Source organism: Ascidiella aspersa, chromosome 3 (assembly GCF_963924565.1).
Source record: "Ascidiella aspersa chromosome 3, kaAscAspe10.2, whole genome shotgun sequence".
Taxonomy (NCBI): Eukaryota; Metazoa; Chordata; class Ascidiacea; order Phlebobranchia; family Ascidiidae; genus Ascidiella; species Ascidiella aspersa.
Genome location: NC_139449.1, coordinates 36,604,352 through 36,628,357, shown reverse-complemented (window position 1 = coordinate 36,628,357; position 24,006 = coordinate 36,604,352). Strand labels below are relative to the sequence as shown.

At 34.0% G+C, this 24,006-nt stretch overlaps 3 protein-coding genes across 3 annotated transcripts; 2 read left to right on the top strand and 1 right to left on the bottom strand.

Moving 5' to 3' along the window:
- Positions 1–289: 289 nt before the first annotated feature.
- LOC146162787 (xaa-Pro aminopeptidase 3-like) lies at positions 290–7,332 on the top strand. Its single transcript, XM_083384755.1, has 11 exons — positions 290–499; positions 765–859; positions 1,176–1,292; positions 1,809–1,959; positions 2,635–2,761; positions 2,872–3,004; positions 3,247–3,380; positions 4,065–4,193; positions 5,299–5,482; positions 5,882–6,002; positions 7,118–7,332. The coding sequence occupies exons 1-11, from the start codon at positions 334–336 to the stop codon at positions 7,276–7,278; spliced, it is 1,518 nt and encodes a 505-aa protein (XP_083240881.1). The 5' UTR covers positions 290–333; the 3' UTR covers positions 7,279–7,332.
- Positions 7,333–8,842: 1,510 nt separating this feature from the next.
- On the bottom strand, positions 8,843–23,142 carry LOC146162785 (putative protein FAM10A4). Its single transcript, XM_083383615.1, has 8 exons — positions 22,985–23,142; positions 19,934–20,109; positions 19,324–19,418; positions 18,799–18,926; positions 17,272–17,362; positions 15,712–15,834; positions 9,694–9,841; positions 8,843–9,103 (listed from the first exon to the last, which is right to left on the bottom strand). Exons 1-8 carry the CDS (start codon positions 23,110–23,112, stop codon positions 8,913–8,915), a joined length of 1,080 nt encoding a protein of 359 aa, XP_083239741.1. The 5' UTR covers positions 23,113–23,142; the 3' UTR covers positions 8,843–8,912.
- On the top strand, positions 10,171–15,167 carry LOC146162786 (sarcalumenin-like). Its single transcript, XM_083383614.1, has 7 exons — positions 10,171–10,303; positions 11,371–11,601; positions 11,894–11,998; positions 12,415–12,615; positions 12,807–12,981; positions 13,400–13,595; positions 14,103–15,167. Exons 1-7 carry the CDS (start codon positions 10,249–10,251, stop codon positions 14,523–14,525), a joined length of 1,386 nt encoding a protein of 461 aa, XP_083239740.1. The 5' UTR covers positions 10,171–10,248; the 3' UTR covers positions 14,526–15,167.
- Positions 23,143–24,006: the final 864 nt, after the last annotated feature.

Below are 24,006 nucleotides of genomic sequence, written 5' to 3'. Positions count from 1 at the left end.
TTGTCAATAAAAAAAAGTGAAATTTTAAAAATACTTATTTGGCTGAAAATAAATAAAGAGTTATTCGAAACGTTTCAATGATACCTACTTCTGTATGTGCTATGATATTCTTATTACGTAAAAAATACACACTTTTCACCTTTATAGATAAGTATGTTGTTTGATTTTCAGTTTATAAACAACCTCTCGTTTTTAAAAAGGGGAAAAAAAATAAAGACAATTTATAAAATACCCTTGGGGAATTCCCAGATGAAAAACTACAGAAGAGTTGTAAATTATATAATTTGGTTTTACGCAATCGCGCCACGTTTGTTTCGCACTATATCAACGCAAATGAGGAAATACATTCAAAAATGCAAACAGCTAGGTCCCCTGTGGAACTGTTTCACCTCCAGGCAGCTTTCATCAAGCACATCACGCGTTTTATCGCAATCTAAGCCGTTGAAAAGATCAATCGGGCAACCCACATCACACTCGCATCCTTTTCTTATGAAAGAAGGTAGTAAATATTCCCATAATGATTTACTGTGATTTGAGTGTAAAAGTATTTGTTGTTTACTCTAAAATCCTACCTTATTTTCGTCTTGGCGTTTATATTGTAAGAATATTTGGGTTAGGATGGAAATTATTGGCTGGGTCAAGTATTCCTTGCAATTTCAATTCTAATAACTCGTTTTGTTACTGTAAAAAAGGGGTAGGATTCTAGACTAGCAATGTTTTTTAAAGACAAAATAACTGTATAACCAAACATAATGGCTTTTTAGATGAAGTCACTCCATCTCTTACAAAACAAGATTACAAACTTCGGAGAAATAAACTGATATCTTCACTTTGTTCTGCAAACATTGTTGATAAAAATGTAAGTTTTGTCAGCCATTGACATGATGTGCTATTATAATGTTGACAGTCCTGTGCATAAGGTGGTAAAAATGCTTAAAAAGCTGCTCATCGTTGACTGGCATTTCAGTTTTTTAGTTTGTAATATTAAACAGAAGGTTATTAGTATTTTTCTTACCTGATCTTAATAAAGTTTGCAGCAAATTAAAAAATAGGAAGTTATAAACAATAATATTAAATGCAGACTGTCATTTAAGCCAATATTTTATTGAAGGAAATATGTCCTATTTTTTTTAAAAACATTGTATCACACTTTATTTCTGTTTATTATTTTATAGCCCCAAGCAAATGCCCATGCTGTGATTATGCTGGGTGAACCAATAACCTACATGAGTGAAGATATTCCATATCCTTTTCATCAGAACACAAACTTCAGATATCTAACTGGATTTCTGGTAAGTTATTAAAGAATATTTTAGATGGCTTACAAAACTTTTTAAAAACACTGCTAAAAATGTTGTTTTGAAAAAGAATATTAACAGAAAACCCTAAAATTAACCTATAGATATATATATCTTGGTGTATAAAGGGTTACATTAAATATTAAGTGTCACTCTGTGATGTAAACTTTTTCTGAAGAGAAATGTAATCAATTGAATTGCATTTTATTTCCTAATAAAGCTGTTGTAAAATAACATAGTCCTATCCATAATGTTTTTTAAATGTATATGTTATTCTTTTGAACCTAATGTTGTTTTAAAAAAGAAAACTAACAGAAAACCTTAAAGTAACCTATAGATATATATATCTTGGTGTATAAAGGGTTACATTAAATATTAAGCTGGCTTACTCTGTGATTTAAACTTTTTCTGGAGAGAAATGTAATCAATTGAATGCTGTTTATGTAAAATAACATAGTCCTATCCATAATGTTTTTTGAATGTGTGTGTTAATCTTTTAAACCTAATTAGGAACCTGAGAGCTGCCTGATCTTGGAGACATTTCCGAACGGTTCATCGTCACCCAATTATAAGTCAACATTACTTGTGCCAGAAAGAGATGTTTCCAAGGAGTTGTGGCATGGACCGAGGGCAGGCACGGAAGGGGCTTTACACCACACAGGTGCATACAATACTAACTAAATTTGAAAAAAGAAAGTAAAAATTAGGGTACTTGACAGATTTTATTTGAATAAATATATATTTTTTAAATATATAAAGATGATGCTTTCCAACATAGTAATAAAAAATATGGGTGATGCTTTTCGTTGAAGTAAAACTTTTTCAACAGTTATTCTGAGAAAGTGTTTTAAACTTAGTTTTAATGCTGACTAACATTGAATTTTTCAAAACTGTTATTAAAAGTCAAACTGTTGTCAAATACACTTATTATTTACTTTTATATAAAGTTGATGCTCCACATTGTAGTGAAACATGTTGATTATTTAATCACAACAATTTTTTTTTATTTGTTCTATTTTTTAGTTTATTTTGTTCCTTGTATCTGCTTTTTTCTGCAAAATAGCATTAGGGTTTATAAAATGATATGCATAGCCAAAATTTTGTAAAACCATCAAAGACATCCTAATAATATCTCAACTTAAAATGGAATATATTAAGAATAATACTTAGAATGTACTGTTGTTTGACTTTGGAATTTTAGTAAATTCTAGCATAATTAATTTAGCATCTGCAGATATTGCTATTTAACCTCATAGCTGCTAATTTTTTGTTTTCTGTCTCTCTATGGTATTTGTGTTATTTATTTAAAAATTACAATGTACACATATGTTGCAAGGTGTTGATGAAACTGGAGTTATGGAAAGCCTTGATGGTAGATTGGAGAAACTGCTCTCTGATAATTACACCATTTGGTATGACTTCAAAAAGCCATCAAATCAGTATCTTCACATGAAACTAATGAGGTTTGTTTGAAGTTGTTTGATCGTTAAGAAATTTATTGGGAGTTTTTTTTAATACTGAAGAGACAATTTCTATTCAGTTTAGTTTGATAATTCATCTCCTTGCAATTTAGGCCGTTTTTGACGAAAGTTTTTGACAAGAAGATGAACATTTGTCCTGTGTCGGATTTTATTCACAGACAGAGACTTGTCAAATGTGAAAAAGAGATTTTTCTTATGTCCCAAGCTGCAAGAATAACTGCAGAGGTAATGCAATGAGAATTTATGATTGCGGCATATTTTACCAATTTATATTGTAAAGTTGTCAAAAATTAAAGTGTGAAATATACTTAACTAGACTCTATAACCATTTTGGGGTTCTTTGTTGATTCTTTGCTAGTGTGTTTTGACGCATTTGATAGTTATCTTGTCTTATCTAGTCATTAAAAACAAAATAAAGTCAGACTCTCCATGAGACAAAATGTGTTCTCAATGCGACTTATTTCCAGGCATTCAAGAGGGTTATGCCGGTGTCATACCCAGGTATGAACGAAGGAGCCATCCAAGCTCTGATAGATTGTGAATGCAGGTTGGCTGGCGCTCAAATACTCGCATATCCACCCGTGGTGGCTGGAGGTAACAGGTGAATACAAAAAAAATATATTTTCCATAAATACATGCATAAAATATAGATAATAGTCTTTGTAAAATCACAACATTGCAGGTGTATACAGCTGTTTTCTATAAAAAAATAGCACAAATCAACGATATAAACTTTAATAATATATACGGAAGGGTATCTTCCATATTCTGTGTTTAATGGGTCGTGATTTTTTCAACTTAACAAGACATTTTTTCTGGTTTCATTATGTTATTTTATATGTAATTTGGTAGACTGTGTAAGTTGACCAACAGCAACATAATTTTATGTCACTTGGCCTGCCTTGCTCAGTTGTTAGAACAACGGTCCCAGTATGTCCGAATCTCACCGCAGGCCAGTTGTATTTGTAGCCTGTCAAGCTTGCACGAAAATTCCTAATATGACTGATTTTGTCAAGCCTTTCTGAAGACACCTGGTATATTATTCTGAGTATACCATAATTGTTTGTCCTATTCAACAGGAATATAAGTTACAGTATACAATATACACCCATTCCATTGCTCGGTTAATCTTAGAAACTAAGACTTTGAACAAACACATAACTATTCTAGTGTTAAATAATTTGTTCCAGCATCCAATTATTCACCAATTTTAAGGTGAATTTCACCAATTCTAGATATACGATTTTATTTTCTTTGTAAAAACTCTCATCGTTTATGATTGCAGAGCGAACACCCTTCACTATATTTTCAACAACCAAAATATCAAGGATGGGGACTTGGTTCTAGTCGATGCTGGAGCTGAGTTCCATGGGTATGTTGCAGACATCACGAGGACGTGGCCAATTAATGGAAGGTAAGCTGAAAACTTGCACAAATACATGACTGTGTTACTTCCGCCTGATAAGTGCAATGAATGTACGGCTATCACGCGGCCCATAACTACGTGACAACACTAAACTATTCAAAAGTAACTCGCGGCTCACAGTTTGCCGACCACTGCTGTAAGCTATGACCATTGCAGAGTGGGCCAAAAGTAGGCTTACAGTTATAAAAAGTAGGGTTTGGGCCTAAAAGTAAATTTATTGTTTTGTGGTTATTCTCATACACCTTGTTTTTTTTACCCCCAAACCACATGTCAGGTCAGGTGAGCGTGGTGGCCATTCAATGCTACCTCTTCTTCCAAGCCAACGCTGTCAAATAACTGTAAGCCTACTTTGGACCCACCCTATATATTAAACAAATAAATTGCACCCAATCTATTATGTTGTCGACAGAGTATTAGTGGTCCTAATTTATTTTTTCTATGCCGTTAACTTTTATACCATATTTTCTGTTTGAGAACTAAAGTATCAGTCAAAAAACAGACACCTATCTGCAAAGTTTTTTCAGATGAAGAACTCAAATTAGCCAGTGAAACCTATGATGTACTTGTACATCGTTAAAATAACCTGGCATGTTTAACTAGGCGATATTTGTGCCTCAAAACATCAACATAAAGGGGTAATGTTTGTGATCATCTTGTCATTATCAATTCGCAATATATGTCCAGGTATACTTACTAAAGTTGACTGGTAGGCAAACGTAAAAGCTCCAAAGTAATCCTTATCAATTAACTCGAAATCCCTTCTACATTTAAAACCTTGATTTTTTTTTGGTTAACATCTAAAATAATCTTGAACAACCTGAATGCAAATATCAGTGATTCAATACCAGGGCATAAGAATCTTGTATCTTCTGTCACCATTACACAAGATGTCTCCGTAAAGGCTTAAACCGAAACCAGTCAACCTAATCAGGATTGTAGTGTGATGTAAGCAAGGCAATGCTAGAAAAACAACTTGCCTCTGATGAGGTTCGAACTCACGACCTCCGGCCATACCGTGGCCGTTTGATTACAGAAAACACATTGTGCATATGTACGTTTCTGTTGTCGTCATTAATTGGCAATATATTTGCAGGTTTTCTCCCGCCCAGCGCATTTTATACGAAGCCGTGCTGAAAGTGCAGCGAGCCTGTATCCAACTCTGCACCGTCGGTTCCTGCCTGCAGGATATTTACCAGGTCATGGCTTTCGCGATCGGCAAGGAAATGGTGGACGCCAAAGTGTTTAAAGAAGAAGTCAAGCAAGAGGAGCTGGTTAATGTGAGTTTTGCGAATGTCATATTGCTTTGCGTAATAAAAAATAGCTATAAAAGGGCGTATCTTCATGTAATCCAAAAGCATTGGCAACAGTTTTCTGCTTGTCGATCAATGTTCCACTGACGCGTATATTAACAATAAAACTCAAGTTTGAAAAGATACTGCCAGGCAAATAATATATTACTTAAAAAAAATGTATGATCCTGGTTTTACTCGAGTTTTCAAACTTTAAATTTTGTTGTTCCTATAGCTCAGGGGTTCTTAAACTGGGGTCCATGAACTAAAAAGTTTAAGAACCCCTGCTATAGCTAATATGCCTTGAGGGTACACAGTTCACCCTTACAAATATGTTTTGCCTGAAGCTCAAACCATTCAATTTCAGTGAAAACTCCCCTTTTTCAGATCGGTCGTCGCTTCTGTCCACATCACGTGGGTCATTGGCTCGGAATGGACGTACACGACACTGACGTCATCGTTAAATCCTCAACGCTTCAAGAAGGAATGGTGGTCACCGTTGAACCAGGTAAGACGGATGATAAATGCTAATAATTTTTAATAAGTTTTGTGCCCTATAATTTTGTTAAATGTTCAAGGTTATCGGCTGCAGTGTAAGGGAAGCCTTCCTATTTTTCATTTTTTTGTATACCACAAAACAGTTTTCTTTCTGCTTGATTTTAGTTCTCGGCGCTAATATTACAGAAGTTGAATAACTTTTACCATTTTTAGAACTTTGTGCTTGCATTTTTTTTTTAGGACCTAGTAATCCATTTGTGTAGTCGGAAGATAAATGCTGCGGTTGTTTATTGCTTTTCTTTGAGTTTTGGTCACTTAAAACTTTTTACTAAATGCGTAACTTAAAGGAAGATCTTTCTATTTTTCTTTCCTTCGACAAAATGTATTGTAATGTTGAAAACGTTCAAACAACAGTTAGAAGCCTGAATGTGATTGTTGCCCTAGGTGTGGTTCTGGTGGTTCTATCAGATTAATATACCAGTTAAAACTCGAAAGTCGACCTGTATCGTTGTAAACAAATGGTTCGATAGCATTTTATGAAGCCAGAACTATTAGAACCACGGCTCAAAAATCTAAATTTGTGTTTATTAAGGAAAACCGTTCGAAATGAAATGTTAACCTGAATCGAAACAACACAAGCGGCCTTTATATAAAAGATAAATAACCAAACAGTATTGCGCGACATTTGTGAAGTCAAACAATCAAAAGAAAAGGGTTTTTGATTTTACCATTCTACTTAAAATGCCGCCAAACACCAGTTATGCATTTTGAACTTCACGAAGTGCTGTAATCCTTTTAAAGTGCTTCGGTTTAATGTAGCACTGAACATGTGATATTGCAAATCACCTTGAACCTTGCAAGATAAGTGTCAACTCAATTCAGTTACAGCAGAATACTCTAGCAAAGCTAGTGATTGAGGTCAGACACTGTTAAGATCTTAAAATATATGTTTATATTTCGCCAGCAAAGGCATTGTATAAGTATATCTTAATTCGAATAAATATATGGGCAGAAAATATGAACTAAGCTAGCAAGGGATGCCTTTCGAAGTGTGAGATAAAATAACACCACCTTAACTTTTTCGCAACTTTAAAGTCAAAATTGACCTCCATCTTTTATCACCAGGTATCTACGTCAGAGATGACGACACATCAGTTCACGACGAGTTCCGTGGAATCGGGATCCGAATCGAGGATGACGTACTAGTGACGTCATCCGTACCCACCGTGCTCACCAAGGGGTGTCCGAAAGAAGTCGACGAAATTGAGAAACTGATTAATGGATGAGCGGGCCGAAGCGGTTACACCTTTTCGGATGAGCGAAAGTTTTCAGGGAGTTGTTTTTTTAGCAAATAAAGGGTTATCTTTTAAGATGCGTGAAAATTTCAAGTTGTTCGCCATCAAAACGACGTTTTAAGTGCTCATTGAGTAAAGGTGCGAAATTGTGCCTTTTCATTCTGATGTATGCATTTTTCGCATACGTTAGTACATTATGCATGTTCAAAAACTTTGTAATTTACCAACAATATAACCTTTTTCTTGAAGTTGAATTAGTACATTGTGTTTCCACTTTATCGCTGCGATAAATTGTGTCAAGTACAACATATAAGTTTATATTTTTGTTAAACATGTTGTAACTTCAATAAATTTTAAAAAAGTATATAAACTGTTGCTACTAGAGAGAATATTAATCAACAAGTATCTCCTTTGGTAATCATATTTGTTACAAGTCCCTTGTATTACCAGCATGGGGTGTGATTCTCCCTGAAGAAGGCGCCATGAAAAAGTTGCCGAAACGTTTAAAAAAATTGATAACTAGAAGTTTTTTTTTTGAATAATAGTAAAATTAGGCGAGAACTTTTAAAATGATGATTGATCCCAGAGATAGCGTAGAAAGCCGTATATTATATCATCAAATTCGTTCAGTGTTACTGTAACGCAATAATTTGAAATTGTGCTGGACTGTCAACCTCCAAAATAAAGTCGCCTGGAACGTTTTTGTTGTTTTTTAATTAACGTGAATTCCTTAGTAATTCCCGTTTCAGACTTAAATAAGCTAAATCACGACGTAGCCTTTTTCCTTTGGTGTTCTGCAACTATGTTCAAGAAGCACTTCTTTTTATAGAAATTTAAATGTTTTACTTGTTTGTGTTGTATCAAATCTCTTGGAGGCCTGTCGTTCTAAATTCCAGTTCGACCAATAATAGGCTACCAGCAAAATAGCTGAAGGTTGTAGTTAGACGTAGTACAAATATGGAACTTCTAAATGACTGTTTTTGACCCAGACAAGAAAATCTAAAAGCATATTGCTACTATTTAAAGTCACAGTCGTCATTTACGTGTGAGAGCGAGGAGATATCTTCATATTTTACACATTCAGTTTGCCAAATCTTTATTACGTTTGTTGAACAATGAGATATAGGAGAAGTACAAAACGTATTACCTACTTTCATATGGGCTTTAAATATCTTTTAACTCATTTTCAATATGGTGAGAGAAGACACTTATTCCTAAAGTGAATGATATTCCAAACGTTACTTCTGTTTGGAATCGATATTTTACAACGTTTAGCTAAACACTCCAACCGTTGCGCTGTAAAGTACCAGAGACTTGTTTTCGAATTTCAAACCGGTTTCCGCATTATTTACCAACCGTTTGTAATGAGGAACGTTTTATTTATACACGGTAAAAAAATCGCACATGAACAATTCACGTTTTATCAGCGAATATCAAACCGATTCAACATGGCGGACGCAACAGTAAACAAACACAATTATCAACAACACAGGGACATTTTTACGATTACAGGGGTGTGCTACTTCCGACGTGCCTTATGTACACTTGCAGGGGAACTAAATTACACACAGCAGAGCATTCGGCTCGTGACAGTTTTCGCTGAAGTTCTGGCAGCTGTACGAAGTCTAATCCAGATCAATATCAGTGGGAACTTCGAATATTTTGGGCTCCCCGTTCTCCTTAGCTGTGGGTTCGGGTTGAGGCGGGTCTGAGCCCATCTGAGTCTTGGCGAATTCTTCCTGTGCGGCCTTGAAGTCGAAGTTGGACATATCAGGCATCCCTTGAAAGTTGAATGGCATACCCCCCGGCATTCCCCCAGGCATACCCCCGGGCATACCACCTGGCATACCACCTGCCATGCCTGCTCTCATGCGTTCACGGGCCTCCTAAAACAAAGGCCATTTGTTAAAGGCAATTTGATCTATTAAAATAACTTTGTTATCCGGATAAATAGCCTTAGGAGCCCATAATTGCTATTTGCCCTAAGTCTCCTAAAATACAGGTTGTTATATAAGCGATCATACCACAATAATATTGTGTTTCTGAACGAAAATGTATTTAAACGAAAAAACGAAAATGTTATACTTAAAGCGTTAGTTAAATTTTTCCCTGCAACAATCTTCAGTCTTAAAAGGTCAAAGTTTAATCTATAGCTTTTTCATAGTAAAATACGGCAATCATTTATAGCAATTAAATTCCAAGCCCTTATAATATATTATTAGCAATCGTTATGAACTATATAAACCAAACAACTTTTTAAATGTATTAGGAAAAAATGTAAAACAGTTTCCCACATTGCTTTTTTCTTTTCGTACCAAGTTTATTAGGACTGTCTTACCAATAAGTAGCAAACAAAATGAAAAGGTATATAACATTCGGGTGAAACAAGCATGAAGGTAAGTTTAATTGAAAATACCTCGTCTCTTTTCTCCTGTTCTTTACGGGCTTTTTCTTGTGCCTTTAGGATTTTCTTATTACGCTTGATCTTGGCGGCAATTTCTTTTTCCTTTTGTTTTCTCTCTTTCGTCATATTGTGCTCACGGATTTTTTGCGCCTGTTATAAAACGATATGATTAAACGGCGTGTTTTGTCCACCTATAAACGTAAAAATACACCTTTAGTAAGTATAAGCTTTTCACCATCGCTTTGCCACCCAAAATAAGGACGACTGAAAAGTATGACTTTTATAGCTAACCATTTCTTAAAATGAAAAAAGTAAAACAAGGGTTTACCTTGAAAAAATAATAATAAATTTCGATAAAGATCTTAAAAATAAGGACTAGTCCTGAAAATAAGGACAGTATGGCAGGCTTAAGAGAAGTAACCACAACCGCTAGATTTAGACTAAACGCTGGGGGGTTTCCCCGCTTTTTGTTTGGATACGAAATATCAAAGTCCATATGGTTGCTGTTTATCTTGTGACTTGTTGGTTCCTTTGCAAATGCTCGTTCCAGAAAGGAAATGCAGAGAGTCGGAACATTCTGCTTGCTTTTGTTAGCCTTATTACCAAACTACGGTGAGAACTCTGGGGTAATACGAAATTTATTTTTATGTATGCAATAAAAGGCGCTGGTCTAGAATCCTACCACAACGAAACACCATTTGGGTTAGGGTGCGGGTTAGCGTTTGGGTTAAGGTGGGTCAAGTATTATTATTAAATTAGGAATATAATAATACTTGACCCACCCACACTAACCCGCATTCTAACTCAAATTTTTTGCGTTGATTTTAGAACTGTGGTAGGATTCTAGACCAGCGCCCAATAAAATATAAGGTGGTAATAATACAAATTTATCATACCGGTTTCGGAATGTTTAAATGGAATAAAAAGGTTTTATATTTTTATAGTGCCGTTAACACCCATTTAGTTTAGAACTTGATAGATTGAATGTTGCATTGCATATGTGATATTAAAAATAACCTTGACCTCAATTCATGATCAGTAACAGCAGAATAGTTTAGCAATTCAGGTCACAAACTATTTAGAGATGTTAAAAGAAAATATAATATACTTTACTGACAAATGCATCGTCAGTATGTCTTTAATTCGAACGAATCATTCTGAATTACTATCTTTGCTAGACTATTTTGCTGATAATAGAAATATAATTTTAAAAAACATAAAAAAAAACTTATGTTGTTAATTATTACTATTACATATTTTTAAGGTTTGTCTTTGATGTCCCCTAAGAAATTTTCTGAAACCATTTTTTATTTAAGGCTGTAAAGTAGTTACAAATATATAGTAAGATACCATTTGAGACATTTAAAAGACTACTTTAAACTCCTTTAAAGAAAGATTTACACATATATGTTCAATAACTATGATCCAGCTCTAGTCCTTCTGAAGTCACTTTTTGACTTTACAAAAAATGTTGTTTGAACACATATTTTTGTGTTTTAAAGATTGCAGAAGATCACAAAATTCGTGAAATATTCCTAAAGGTCTGCCAAAATAACCATAGCTTTAGTTACAGTAATATTTTGAATTTGAGAGATCTTTAACAAATTTAAGAGACAAAAACTTTGAAAAACTATTCAAACATATTTTTAATGTTATATATTTTTTTTAATGTTTAAAAGGTTGCACAAGATCACAAGATGAATTTAACAGTGGCGAACAATCTCAGAGGTTCGAGTCACTCCGGTTGAGAGAACAAGAGCCGATATACAAAGCTCTTCGGCATGACAAGCCAAATCATGCTTCATACAACGCAATACTCAATGAACTTATCGAAATTTATGAAGACACGATTAAACCGCTTGAGGAAGCGTATAAGTACAATGACCTTGCCGAAGGAACAGACATGTCTGGTACAACAAATAAAATACTTCTTAATTTACTAGTTTTAATACTGAACTTGAAATGTTTTTAATTATAGGCAATTGAAAGAAAAATTGCGAACAAAAAGCGTTTTTCTTAAATCATAAACCTACTTTAGTCAGTTGGATGTTGTATAAGTCTGGTAAGGATTGGATAGTTCTGATAGGCATTTTGTTTTAAAATCAGTACAATACAACAAAATATGCCTAAATTTAATTATATAAAATATTATATATTGGTGTAGTTTCCAGTGAAAAACAAACATATAATTACAACTTATAGTTGGTCAAATTCAAGCAAACCCACTGGTTTTATTTCTTGGCCCGTGGAGTACTGGGAAAACAACTATGTTGGATTATTTCCTGGACACAAACATACTCAGAACAGGCAAGCAAACATTGAAAAATCACTAATTGACATGTCAATGCCTTTTTTATTACTTACATCTTCATAAAAAAATTTGCATGCATCTGAATACACGGGTTTTTATCAAATATTAAGTTGTTTTACATGTAGTTAAATGTAGAATGAATATCAAATCCCACAAAGAAGTGGGTAGCATTTTGTGAACTGTTCTAATAATATTAATATTAAAATATATTTTTTTTAAATGCTACTTTCTTCTGTATGGGCTTTGATATTCATTCTACATTTAACTACAACCGTCAGCCATTATCTTAACATTTATGCAAAACGTTCACAAAATGCTTTGTACTTCTGTATAATCTTCAGTATTTATTTTTACATATTACAAACTTCAACCATTATTCTCCAAAGTTGTAATATTTTGCATTTTTACATAGGTGCCGAACCTACAACCTCTGAATTTACAATTGTGAGTTACGACGAGAAAAGTAAAAAAACTGAAGGTATTGTCTTGGTTTCTGACAAAACAAAAGGTTTTTCAGCACTTGAAAAATACGGGCAGAATTTCCTGGAGAGATTTACAGGAGTTGGTTTGCCTCACCCGCTTTTAAGAAAAGTTACGTTTCTAGATACACCAGGTGATTTCCAAGTTTTATTCTGATCATTTGTATTAATCAAAGCTCCGTAAAGTTTATAAATGTAGTATCACATGCTAAAATAGATGAAAGTGTGGTATCAATGCAAAACTTTAATACACCCAAAGTTTATGAATGTGATATTACTTGATAAAACATTTCTAATACCACAATTTATTTTCGCCTATATACAGGAATAATAGAGAACCGTAAACAACAAGAGAGAGGTTACCCGTTCAACCGGGTGGTTCAGTGGTTCATTGACCGAGCACAACTCATTTTAATCGTGTTCGATCCAACTAAGCTGGACGTTGGACTGGAACTGGAGACACTGTTTAAACAACTTAAAGGAAAGGAATCGCAAATAAGGTTTGGCAATTTATAATGCTTTGAAGCATAATGGTTAGAGGTTGTAGTTAAACATAAATTGAATATCCAAGTACATATAGAAGTATGAAGCACTTTGTGAAGGTTCAAATAAATCTTAAGATAATGGCTGTAGGTTGTAGTTAGACGTTGAATGAATATTAAAGCCCATATAGAAGTAGGTATCGTTTTGAACGTTTCGAATACCTCTGTCAACAGTCAACTACACTTTATCAACACTGCCAATTGCTTTAAACTTCTTACATATGTACTTGATTCAAGCAAAAGTTTTGTTTGGATCTTATGATATGGAAAAATGATCAACAACTAGAAATGTTGGAGCAGGCTTAGATCCCAAAATGAACAAAAATAATAATAATATTATTATTATTTCATCAAATATGTACTTGACTACTTTTAGACTGATTCTCAACAAAGCAGACAGTATAGCTACTCAAGAACTGATGCGGGTTTACGGGGCACTGTTTTGGAGTCTCGCCCCCTTGATTAACGTCACCGAACCACCAAGAGTTTACACCGGATCATTTTGGAAATATGAATACAAGCAAAACACGAACGAAGAACTTTTCAAGCAGGAGGAATCTTCATTGCTACAGGTGCTATAGGAATTTTATGTTTATCTAAAATATATCAAATAACCCTTTTTCTGAATCTCTTATCTTATTTAATCCTTGCATCACTTTGATTGTCGTTTTAAAAAACCTAAATGCATGTTATTTTGAAACCATTTATTAAAAGAATAATTAGATTTTTTTAAATTACATTTTTAGTGACATTTAACCATAACAGGCTTAATGTTTTATAAACAAACATTAAGCAATGCTCTTTAGACATTAGAAGTTTCATGCCACATCACTCTGTGCAAAAGTAGTGGTGAAATAAGAATACGTAAACAATAGCTTTTTTGTTTGTCATAGGATGTTGGTTGAACATAGTAAATGAACTACTTATTAAATAGAGTAGTTTAGACCACTTTTAAGTTTAAATTATTACGTTTGTTTCTACAACACAAAACCAAGGTTTTTTACAGGTTTACATTTGACAATATCAAGTTTTTTTTTTTAATTTTAAGTGAAAAAAAAAACTTTTTTTATTTTTCAAAGGACCTGAACGACATTATTGAAAATCGACTGGAGAACAAAATCGCGCTTGTTCGGCAACACGCAAGTCGCGTGAGAATGCATGCGCTTATAGTCAACGAATACCTAGAAATGTTGCAAAAAGAATGGACTTTTTTCAAGAACAAAGACCAGGTCATATCAGAGCTGATGATATCATCGGGACTTTTTAAAAGCGTCAAACGAAAGTACAACATCAGTCCGTTTGACCTGCCCACTCCGAGCACCTATAAAGATTTCTTCTCTGCGAACCCGCTGACAAATTTTAAACTACTCCAGCACCACTGCGGATATTTTTCTGGCTGTCTGATGGAGCATTTGGACGACTCGATTTCAAATAAACTCCCAGAGTTGTTGGCCAGAACCAACAGAGAAAAGCACTTTTCTGGGACGAGAGATGAGCTATGACAGAAACTATTCAATGCTCTACTGAAAATAGGTTCTTCTGGTATTTCGGCTAACTATCCAGGAAGCCTTCATCTGGTAATACAACACACCATGCCTAACAGCATGCAAAGTAAAACAAAATAAAAGCGACAACGCACAACTCAGTTGTTATCTTTGAACAGCTGTCTGCACATATCCAAAAGGTCGGACAAGCAAATAAATACCAGAACAACTTATTTTCAGTAATAGTATGCCTGGTAGCAACAGCATATCTATTGAATGCTAGCGATTCGTCAGAAACATGCTGCTTATTGTTGATGTCGTACTGAGAAGCTGACTAAACTGATTTGTAGGAAAATTATAATTTGCATCAAACTGAGATTTGTCGTTCAAAGAACAATTTTTCTGCCTATGTAATGTTGTTAAATGATATTGCCTATTTTGATAAAAAAACAGTGTTTTACGCGCTTGCCGAAAAATGTTGCTGTTTAAAAAAATATCCCCTACGTTTTAATTAACTATTAAGGTGTGTTTTTTTTTTATGCAAACTTCATGCTTGATAATATGTTCCAACTCTGTCTTGAGTTTTCACTGTTGTGTGATATAATCTATAGGGGGATTTTTGTTGTTTAATTTTGCTTTTAATAAACTGCTTTGTATGACACAGTGGTTTAAGGTAGATGTTATTTGGTGCATTCTTAGAAGGTTGTCAGTTCATTCATATTTTTTTTAATTATTACAGTGTTTCCACAGAAATATGAAAAAAACCTCAAAAAAATGGTATAAAATTTGTAGCTTTTAAAAGACCTAAATTGGGCCGCACAACGGTTTTTGAATTTAAGTTGAAAGCAAAACAGTATAAATGCACACAATCAAAAAAAATTTTTTAATTGCTTTTCAACGGCACTTTCAAAACATAACTTAAATCTGTACATAAATTAAATTCAAAGACTTAAACATAAGTATTTTTAAATACCTTTTAATAAATAAATTGAAATACTATGAAAGATTTAAAGACTTAGTCTTTTGGCAACTCTGTATTATAATTTTTCCAAATATGGCTTGAGATAAAGAAAATTTAGGACAAATAAATTGTTGATTTTTTTTACTTTTTTTTTTAGATATCCATAGTTTTTATTTAATATTTTTTTAGTCCAGATTCTTTTATAATGACAGCCAATTTTTAAACATGGCTCAAAGCACCTACCTTTGGTTTAATTTCCTTGAGCAATTCGGCGATATTTTCATCGTAGTCAATCTTCTGCGAAACTTCAAAATCATGACACGCCTCGTCCCAGTTTCCAAGAAGCTTGTTCGCTTTTCCTAATACCTAGGCAGGAATGAGAAATGACAGTAAATTTAGGTAACATCTCACTACAGTGAATGTTTTGTGGGGCATTATGATCTCACCACAATTTTTGACCCACTGATGCAATATATTTTTCCTTTTTTGTTGGCAAGTCATTATAAGCAGTTGACAGTTGTTTAGTGCACCAAGATATTTTTTGCAAAACGCAAATGTCTAGATTTAGACATCTGGTTAGATTACACAATATTTCACACAATGCTTCTATACTGAAAGTGCATATAGGTAAAACTGTAATAGCTCTCTCTATATATATTTCTTCTTCTCTGTACAATGTGCATAGGCGCCGAACATGGGTGTGCAGAACGTTTTTAGGCGCCCTGAATTTCTGGCAGGGCATCAAAGCGCCCTGGTATTTGACCAAGTCACACTTCTTAATAGAGTTGAACGGCTTTTTCTTATTTTAATTAAACCCATTTTAAATTGTCAGTTAAAATTAATATGGGCCCGCCGAGACATTTTAGGCTTAGCATTGACACGAGTCTAGAAAAAGATTGCCGAACTCCATTTTACACACTGCGTCCTGTGACATAACAATTCCTAAATCTTAAAACAGGCTGTGACGCTCGGTCGCTCAATACCAAAGCATAAGCTTCCAATCGCAACCAACATAAAACAAATTTGTCGTTCAGTACTTTATAGATACTGCAACGATGAAGCCTATGTAAAAAATCTTGCAGGCAATTAAAAAAAATACGGGTAGACCACAAAAATTCCGCGCTCGCTTCGCTCGCCAGATTTTTATGTATGTTACCACTTTGTCGGCAAGTATAACTTAAATGTTTGGCCACTCAGCAGTGCGAATTAATAATCGAGGGCAAATTATATTGTTCACTGACAGAGATCAGCGTGTAAGGTATTTCTATGTTGTGAAATGAGTAGTTCGCCACTATATATTGCACTTCATCATTTTAGAGTACGCATTTGCTAGTTGTTACGAACAAAATTACGATAGACACAACGGATTGTTTCAACAATAAAACACAGAAGCGCTAAATCGGTTTCCCAAATACTGTTACGTTTTGGTAGTGATTTGTACTGATTTTGAAAAAACGCCCTTGATTTTTGAAAGTTTGGCGCCTATGACAATGTGTATCAACAGAGCGGTTATGGAAAATCTAGATGAACTTTAAACCACTCTAATTAAGTCCATATCAAGTAAAATTACTGTGTATATAGTGTAGAGGTCGGCCGATATCACTTTTTGGACCGATACCGATTTTGTTTTTATATACCTGGGAAAATGTTCAAAACTTGAATTAAACTAAAATATCGGCCTACATTTACCGATACCGATAAATCATCTCCAATATATGCATCCAAATAGTTAGTTTTTCAATATGTTTCTCATTATACACAAAAAAACTAATCATGGTGAAAGGGTAAAGGCATAAATCAAACCTTGTAAGCGGCTGCAGAATCAGGATTTATTTCAAGAGCTTTCTTTGCGTCTCTAGTTGCAGCATTTGGTTTTGAAAGCCTCAAAAATGCACTGAAATAAAAAGACAATTCAAAGAAAGTTAACTTCTCTGCCTTTTTACCAGTTTAGAAAACAACAGGAATATTTATTTAAAGAAGTAATGCAACTTTTAGGTCACACAGTTAAAAACCTAATAAGAACTTAAAGACTTTAAAACATAGTTTAATAACTGGTGATAACCGATGCTTGATGTTTTCCTCCGATACTGATATTCAAAATTATTTAAAAAAAAGCATCATGAACCGATACCAAATGTTGGAATTACCAGCCTCCAACCAGTCAAATAGGTTACATTGAACGTTCAGAGGTTCATTTTTTCTGGGTATTTGTCCAAAATTTGTGTTAGAGTTTAAAAGTTCAGTTACTTCCATTTGTTAACCTATGGTAGAATCTCTGTGTAGCATAGCAAACCATAGCTAAAGTCCTAAACTAAATTTTGTATCGGATCGGAAGCGATACCACCTTACAGTGTTGTAAACAAGTAATTTTGAAATGAAATGACTTTGATTTAAATAAAATAACTTCTCAAAAAAGCACTAGTCAAGTCCCAGTCCAAGTCAAGTAAATACTATCAGTAAATGTCAAATCACTGATATAACAATATATCATTAAAAGCAAAAATTCAACTAAAAAATAACAAAAATAACAAGTACCAATATAATTCTTTTACCTACCAAACTTCCTACAAAAGATGAATACTTTTTTTGTCATAAAATATTAAATGAAGTCAAGTCTTTTGAAAACAGTGACTTAAGCGCACTTAATTCATTACAACACTGCCACCTTAGTATAAGATGAAGAGCAATGCGACCATTCACCAATGACTATAGCAGGGGCGGGCAACTTTTCCGGTTGGCGGGCCAGATATGGGAAAATGAAGTACTTGGTGGGCCGGATTAAGTACTACTAAATCTTGCCTGCCTTGTCGTATAATGGCGGTTAATGTTGTACTCTTTAAACACGGCCACACTTTCATTGCACATTAAACATACTGATTACTTCCCGACTTGAAGATAAACTAAGTGCAGAACTTAGTAAACCGAAAATCAGTTTGTTTGGAATTTAATGTTATAAGATAACAATATTTCGCTACTAAAAGCATCATTTCATAAGTATAATGATTTTACTAGCGAAATGTGGCAAAATGAGGCCGCGGGCCACAATATCAATTAAGGCCAAACTGTCTGCGGGCCGTTCAAAATCCCGTCGCGAGCCGGGCAGACCCGCAGGCCGTATGTTGCTAGGCTTCAATCAAATTTTCAGATATCTTTAACAATTACCTAAACTTCACTAAATTAACTTAATCTGCCCCAATTATATGAAGCTTTTTTTTATGCTAAAAGCCTGTGAAATATATAAATCTTGTGATTTATAAAATACTACATAAAGTTGCATCAAAATAATAAGATGGATTGCCATATTATTATACGGTCACTAGGATAACTTACGCAGCCCGTTTCACAAAGAGAACAGTCTTTGTGTTGTCGAGTTTTATGCCAGCACTGAAATGCTTGATTGCACCCTCGTTGTCGCCATCTTGCATCGCTTGCATTCCCAGTTTTCTCATTTCCATCGCCTGCAAAATTAAAATAATACGAAAAACATTAAACAAACATTAGTCTATTTGAAGTAGAAGTAACTTGTCTACTTTTATAAGAATAAAGGAAATGAGGTGATTATAGTACAACTAGCAAACATTTTAAAGTAACTGAAATAGATAATATTTTTTTAATTTAAACGAACCACCGCTAATAAAATATATGTATTTCAGTATTTGCATTAAAATATATTAGAAAATGAAAAATAGATACTAAAAATAAACCAAAAAAATGTTGTCATTATTTTTTTTTTCAAAGTAAATTGCTTGATAAATTAAAAAAAAACGTATTAAAATGTAAACTATGCAATCTTCACTCCAATATGAACAGACGTTTTAATGCCTGAAAAAAATTCCTTTTAATCACAAATGTTACCTGGTCTTGTTCCTCCTCTGTGCTCTGTTTTCCATCTTCCCCCATTTCTTGATCTGGGTCGGTGTCTCCCTGGATTACACCCTCCATATCTAACTCTATAAAAACAAAGAGGTGCTGGTTCACAAATCTATCAACTGCCGGTTTTACACTTGTGCATCTTTTATAAACAGTTGAAAATAATTAACAAAGAAATTACATTATTCAATATTGGGAAAATAAATCTTGATTAATTATAAAGCTGAAAATAAAAGGAACTGTTGACTATAGATGTTTTAATGTTGAGTAGTCTTTTTCCACAGTATGTTTATTGATCTGTGAGCTTTAAGCACATAAAACCCTTACAGATTGATAGGATAGTAAGAAAGAAAGAGTGGCTTATTTAATGGAATCATTATATTGCTTTAAATATACAGATTTAAAACTCATTTCATTCTATCACCAAATCTAACTATCCTCACCAAACAAAAAGCAAAACATTTTAGTTTTAAAAAGTAAAATTGTTCTATTTTCGCAAAATATTTCTATTTCAGTAAAATACAATATTTTTCCAATTTAAAGCTCATTTAAAACCAACTTCAAACTAAAAAATGCCGATACACTAAGGTCATACCAAGGTCACTCGATTCTGCATCTTCTTCTTCGTCCGATTCGCTCTCACTGCTGCTCTCTGGTGGTGGTCTGCTCCACGCCGGTTTGGAGCTCTTAGCATCTCCTTGTTCCTTCGCTTCTTCTTGTGTTGTTTCACTTTTTGATGACGCTGGTTTGTCGGGAAGTGTTGCTTTTAAACTATAAAGTTAAACACTTTCTATTTTTTTGTTTGAAAGCTTCTAATTTTATTTTGATGGAGTTCATTAAAACTAATTTGCTGCACTGTAAAACATGTGGGCCCCACATTTGCAAAAAATAAGTTTGAAAACATTAAAAAAAAAGTTGTAGGTTTTAAAAGCCTAAAATTGGAACCCTTAAATATAATTTAAAAAAAGGTGTATAATGCCATGGTCATGGTCAACACAATTTAAAAAATTTATTAATTTTTTAACAGCACTTTCAAAACACATAACTTGTTGATATTAAAAGTTGATATTAAAACAAATTCAAAGAAAAAATATACTTTTTCAAAGGAAAATCAATTAATTTTGACTACATTGATAAATGCTAGAATAGATTGTTGAATGATCTAAAAAAAAAACTAAGAAACTTAAAGCGAAAGGGCAAAGACAGTTTAGCCCTCGTTTAAAGTAAAAGATAAATCGCAATTGACACTTGTCGTAGCAAATGCATAGTAACACAAAATTAAGCCGAAGACAAAGTATGATTTAATTCAGTGTGGTCCAACTGCAGGCCGGGTTCCACTTTTTTGGCCCGTAAACTGGGCGTTCCAGCTTTGCTGCAATCTAGCAATATCACTTCAATTTTTGTTTCTTTGTTATTGTAATTGACAAAAAAACTTCGTAAATCATCCGTTGTGATTTCATAGTTACCGTAGCTGAGCAAAGGTGTAGATTTCAAAGTTAGTATATATGCCATAGGCCAGCGGTTCTTAACCTGGTGGGCACGCCCCCCTAGGGGGGCGCCAAGCAATTCTTAGGGGAGCGCGAGCTCCAAGTCAATATTTAAATTTTTTGCCATAATTTTTAAGGTTTCGTTTGGGTTGTACACCACTCCTACAGGGCTGTAGGCTACAAACTCTGTTTTTGCCATGTTTAACATTGAAACTGCACAAAATTCTTCGCACGAATCTTCTTTTTTTTATCCTTTTCTTGACCATGTTTTAGCCTTTTAGTGCCATTGCATGTTTTCATATCATCAAATGTATAATGGCCCTATTTAATTACAATTTTTCTAACTTATACATAAACGATAAAAGTCCCCCCCACTCCCCCCGTTCAAACTATTTTTTATTCATATTTTAAATATGACAACAGGCTTGCAACAGGGGGACTCAAAATTTTTTGCGCAAATCTATAATGTTTTTGCAATATGGCCGTTGTATTGTGTGTCGTCACATCTTTTGAAACAAGATAACGTACTGTTTAAATCAATGTGACGAGCACAAGCAATTAGTTGTGTGCCCAATGCGAAAAGCCTCCTAAATTTATAGTTTAGCGCCAATTCAACCAATTAAACTCAATTTTTTTTTTTAGACTGACAACACACTTTATTATTTTCAAGTTGTCTTAGTGATATTTAATGGAAAATGCAGAATTGCTTTTCGTAGGGGGGCGAAGGGCATATGAAAATTACCTAAGTGGGGTGCTGCTGATAAAAGGTCAAGAACCACTGCCATGTGCTATGTATAATTTCCATGCAATAAGCCTAGAATCGCTATTTAAAAACATTGGCCCGCAAGATAAAAAAAAAAGTTTTTGGCCCGCGATGAAAATAAGTTGGACCACGCTGATTTAATAGATTGAAACTGTGGCCACAATAAGTCCTTTCGCAAATTTTAGAATGTGTCATATTTAATGCTTGTGAATTACACCCGTTTTTAACGGAGGTAAAGTTGTAAAACATTGCTTTAAACTATCCCCACAAAATTTTGCTTACAACTAATGAAAAACATAATTGAGAGTTTATAACTAAAATTAGGTCTAAAAGGAAGTATAATTGTCCAGGAAACTTAGGAGGGGATTAGGAATTAAGAAAGTGTTTGCATGTTTCTCAAATTCGAAATTTTGAATATTGTGCGGGGGAGATGATTTCACATCTTAAATTAAGTGGCTGTAATAGTATTTTTACTAAAATTTGCAGGTCTGTAATAACTTTATTTTTAATATTTTCGGCCGAAATTTTGTGAGTTAAAATGACTTTTCACCGCTAATCGCATTTTACTACAATTTTTGACAAAATGCGTGGCTAAGCAGGCAACAGGCCTAACTTTCCAACTTTGCATGTTTCTGATAATATAATCCATGTGTAGCATACTATGCACCAGGTTGGAAAGTTTGGCCTGCGCGGGGGATTTTTTTTTTGATTTATCCCCCGCGCAGTAACACTTTCAGCCGCGGTCACAGCCGCATTTTATAGAAAATGTGTTCAGCCGCGAAAATCTGACTCGAGCAAACGCGCAAAACTTTAGCCGCGTATATTTACCTGCGCACTGCGCCCGCACACCAACCAAAAATTGCGTAGTGATTCTGTATGAAACTTAACACAAAAAAATTGGCGGGCCGCATACTGAAGTTGCATAACATTTTTTAACGCTAGTCTATAAGACGTATATAATATAATGCATCATATAGAATCCCCTGCGAAACGCTAAAAACGCACAGTTTGGCGTTTTGGTCACGCATCGGTGGACAACGGTCACGTGCATAGTGACGTCAAATTAGGCAATATCGAGTAATATTGCATATTAAATGCTACACTATCCAGCTTTTTAGATATTTACCTGCGCCCGCACACCAACCAAAAATTGCGCAGTGATTCAAGTATTCTATGAACGCTGTAAGTTTATTATAAATTCGCAATTTACAACTTTCGGTAGCCTGATGGTTTATTTTCAGCCGCGCAAGTTCAAGTCGAAATTTTATTTTCAGCCGCGCATTTTTTCAGCTGCAAAACATCTCCCCCGCGCAATATCCAAAGTTTCCAATCTGGACTATGCACAACAAAAAAACACAAAATGTAAGATGTCTAATAAAGCTTTCAAATTTCTTACTCGTCTACAAGCCAATTCCTGAGAAAGGCCAGTTCTTCGGTGTGAATAACGGCCGGGTGGATCTTACAAAGCTGAACGAACTGCTGTAAAAGCTCAAGCTTGTCCTTTGAAACTCCAAGTTTGTCCATCGTAGATTTTGTACAGAAACAACACACTTAAAACTGTTATGTTGCCTGTACAACATTGCATAAATAAGTTTAGGAGGTTTAAATTGAAATAGTAAATTCAATGTGTCAAGGATTGTTATTATAACATGGCATCTTGAGCCTAAAAATGTTTGGCGGCCAATTATTATTATATTTCAAAATTAAATATTTAAATTATTACACTAGATTTAAGTTTATGTCTGATTCCCATTTGAACATTGTTCCAAGACCAACTATTAGGTCAGTTATTTATTCGGTTTGGCTATTTAGCATACTACCAATTATATATTAAATAATAAAACCTTGCACCCTAAACCAAATAATGTTGGAAAAATAAACAAATATTTTTGTTAGGGTGCGGTTTAGAGTTTGGGTAGGTTAAGCAAAATGATTAAATAATAATACTTGACCCACTCTCACCCAAAATCTAACCGACACTCAAATATACTGTGCGTTGCTTTAAGAATTGTTTCAACGCTGCGGTAGGATTTTAGACCAGCGCCAAAATTAGTTATTAATCTAATGAAACTTCCAACCTTTAACATTTTATCAAATGCTTGTCTTTAAAAACTGCAAGAAAGACATTTCCAGTTCCGCTTTTTTAGTTTTAAATTATGTTTTTGCAAGTTTGCACATGTCGTTATGCTTGACTGATTAAATCTGCTCAACCGTTTTAAAACACATTTCTAGAAGTTTTTTATTTAATTTTAAAAGTGAAAGGCTTCAAAGCTTGATTTTTTACCTCTATACAACCCGAATCCACACTGCTTAAAACTTATCATCATCAGTTTTATTGTAAATGCTAATTTTTTTAAATTAACAAGAAGTTAATTTTCAAATATTTTTTATGAACCACGTGGTATAGATAACGCCATG

What these genes read in the sequence shown, in the direction of transcription:
- LOC146162787 (XM_083384755.1), top strand. Translation starts at nt 334, where the DNA reads ATGAGGAAATACATTCAAAAATGCAAACAGCTAGGTCCCCTGTGGAAC. An exon ending in CAAACATTGTTGATAAAAAT is followed by an intron (nt 860 to 1,175) that starts GTAAGTTTTGTC and finishes ATTATTTTATAG; the next exon opens with CCCCAAGCAAATGCCCATGC. An exon ending in CTTCACATGAAACTAATGAG is followed by an intron (nt 2,762 to 2,871) that starts GTTTGTTTGAAG and finishes CTTGCAATTTAG; the next exon opens with GCCGTTTTTGACGAAAGTTT.
- LOC146162786 (XM_083383614.1), top strand. Translation starts at nt 10,249, where the DNA reads ATGCAGAGAGTCGGAACATTCTGCTTGCTTTTGTTAGCCTTATTACCA. An exon ending in CACAAACATACTCAGAACAG is followed by an intron (nt 11,999 to 12,414) that starts GCAAGCAAACAT and finishes ATTTTTACATAG; the next exon opens with GTGCCGAACCTACAACCTCT. An exon ending in TACGTTTCTAGATACACCAG is followed by an intron (nt 12,616 to 12,806) that starts GTGATTTCCAAG and finishes GCCTATATACAG; the next exon opens with GAATAATAGAGAACCGTAAA.
- LOC146162785 (XM_083383615.1), bottom strand. Translation starts at nt 23,112, where the DNA reads ATGGACAAACTTGGAGTTTCAAAGGACAAGCTTGAGCTTTTACAGCAG. An exon ending in TGCAGAATCGAGTGACCTTG is followed by an intron (nt 19,419 to 19,933) that starts GTATGACCTTAG and finishes TTGTTTTTATAG; the next exon opens with AGTTAGATATGGAGGGTGTA. An exon ending in CAGAGGAGGAACAAGACCAG is followed by an intron (nt 18,927 to 19,323) that starts GTAACATTTGTG and finishes TTAATTTTGCAG; the next exon opens with GCGATGGAAATGAGAAAACT.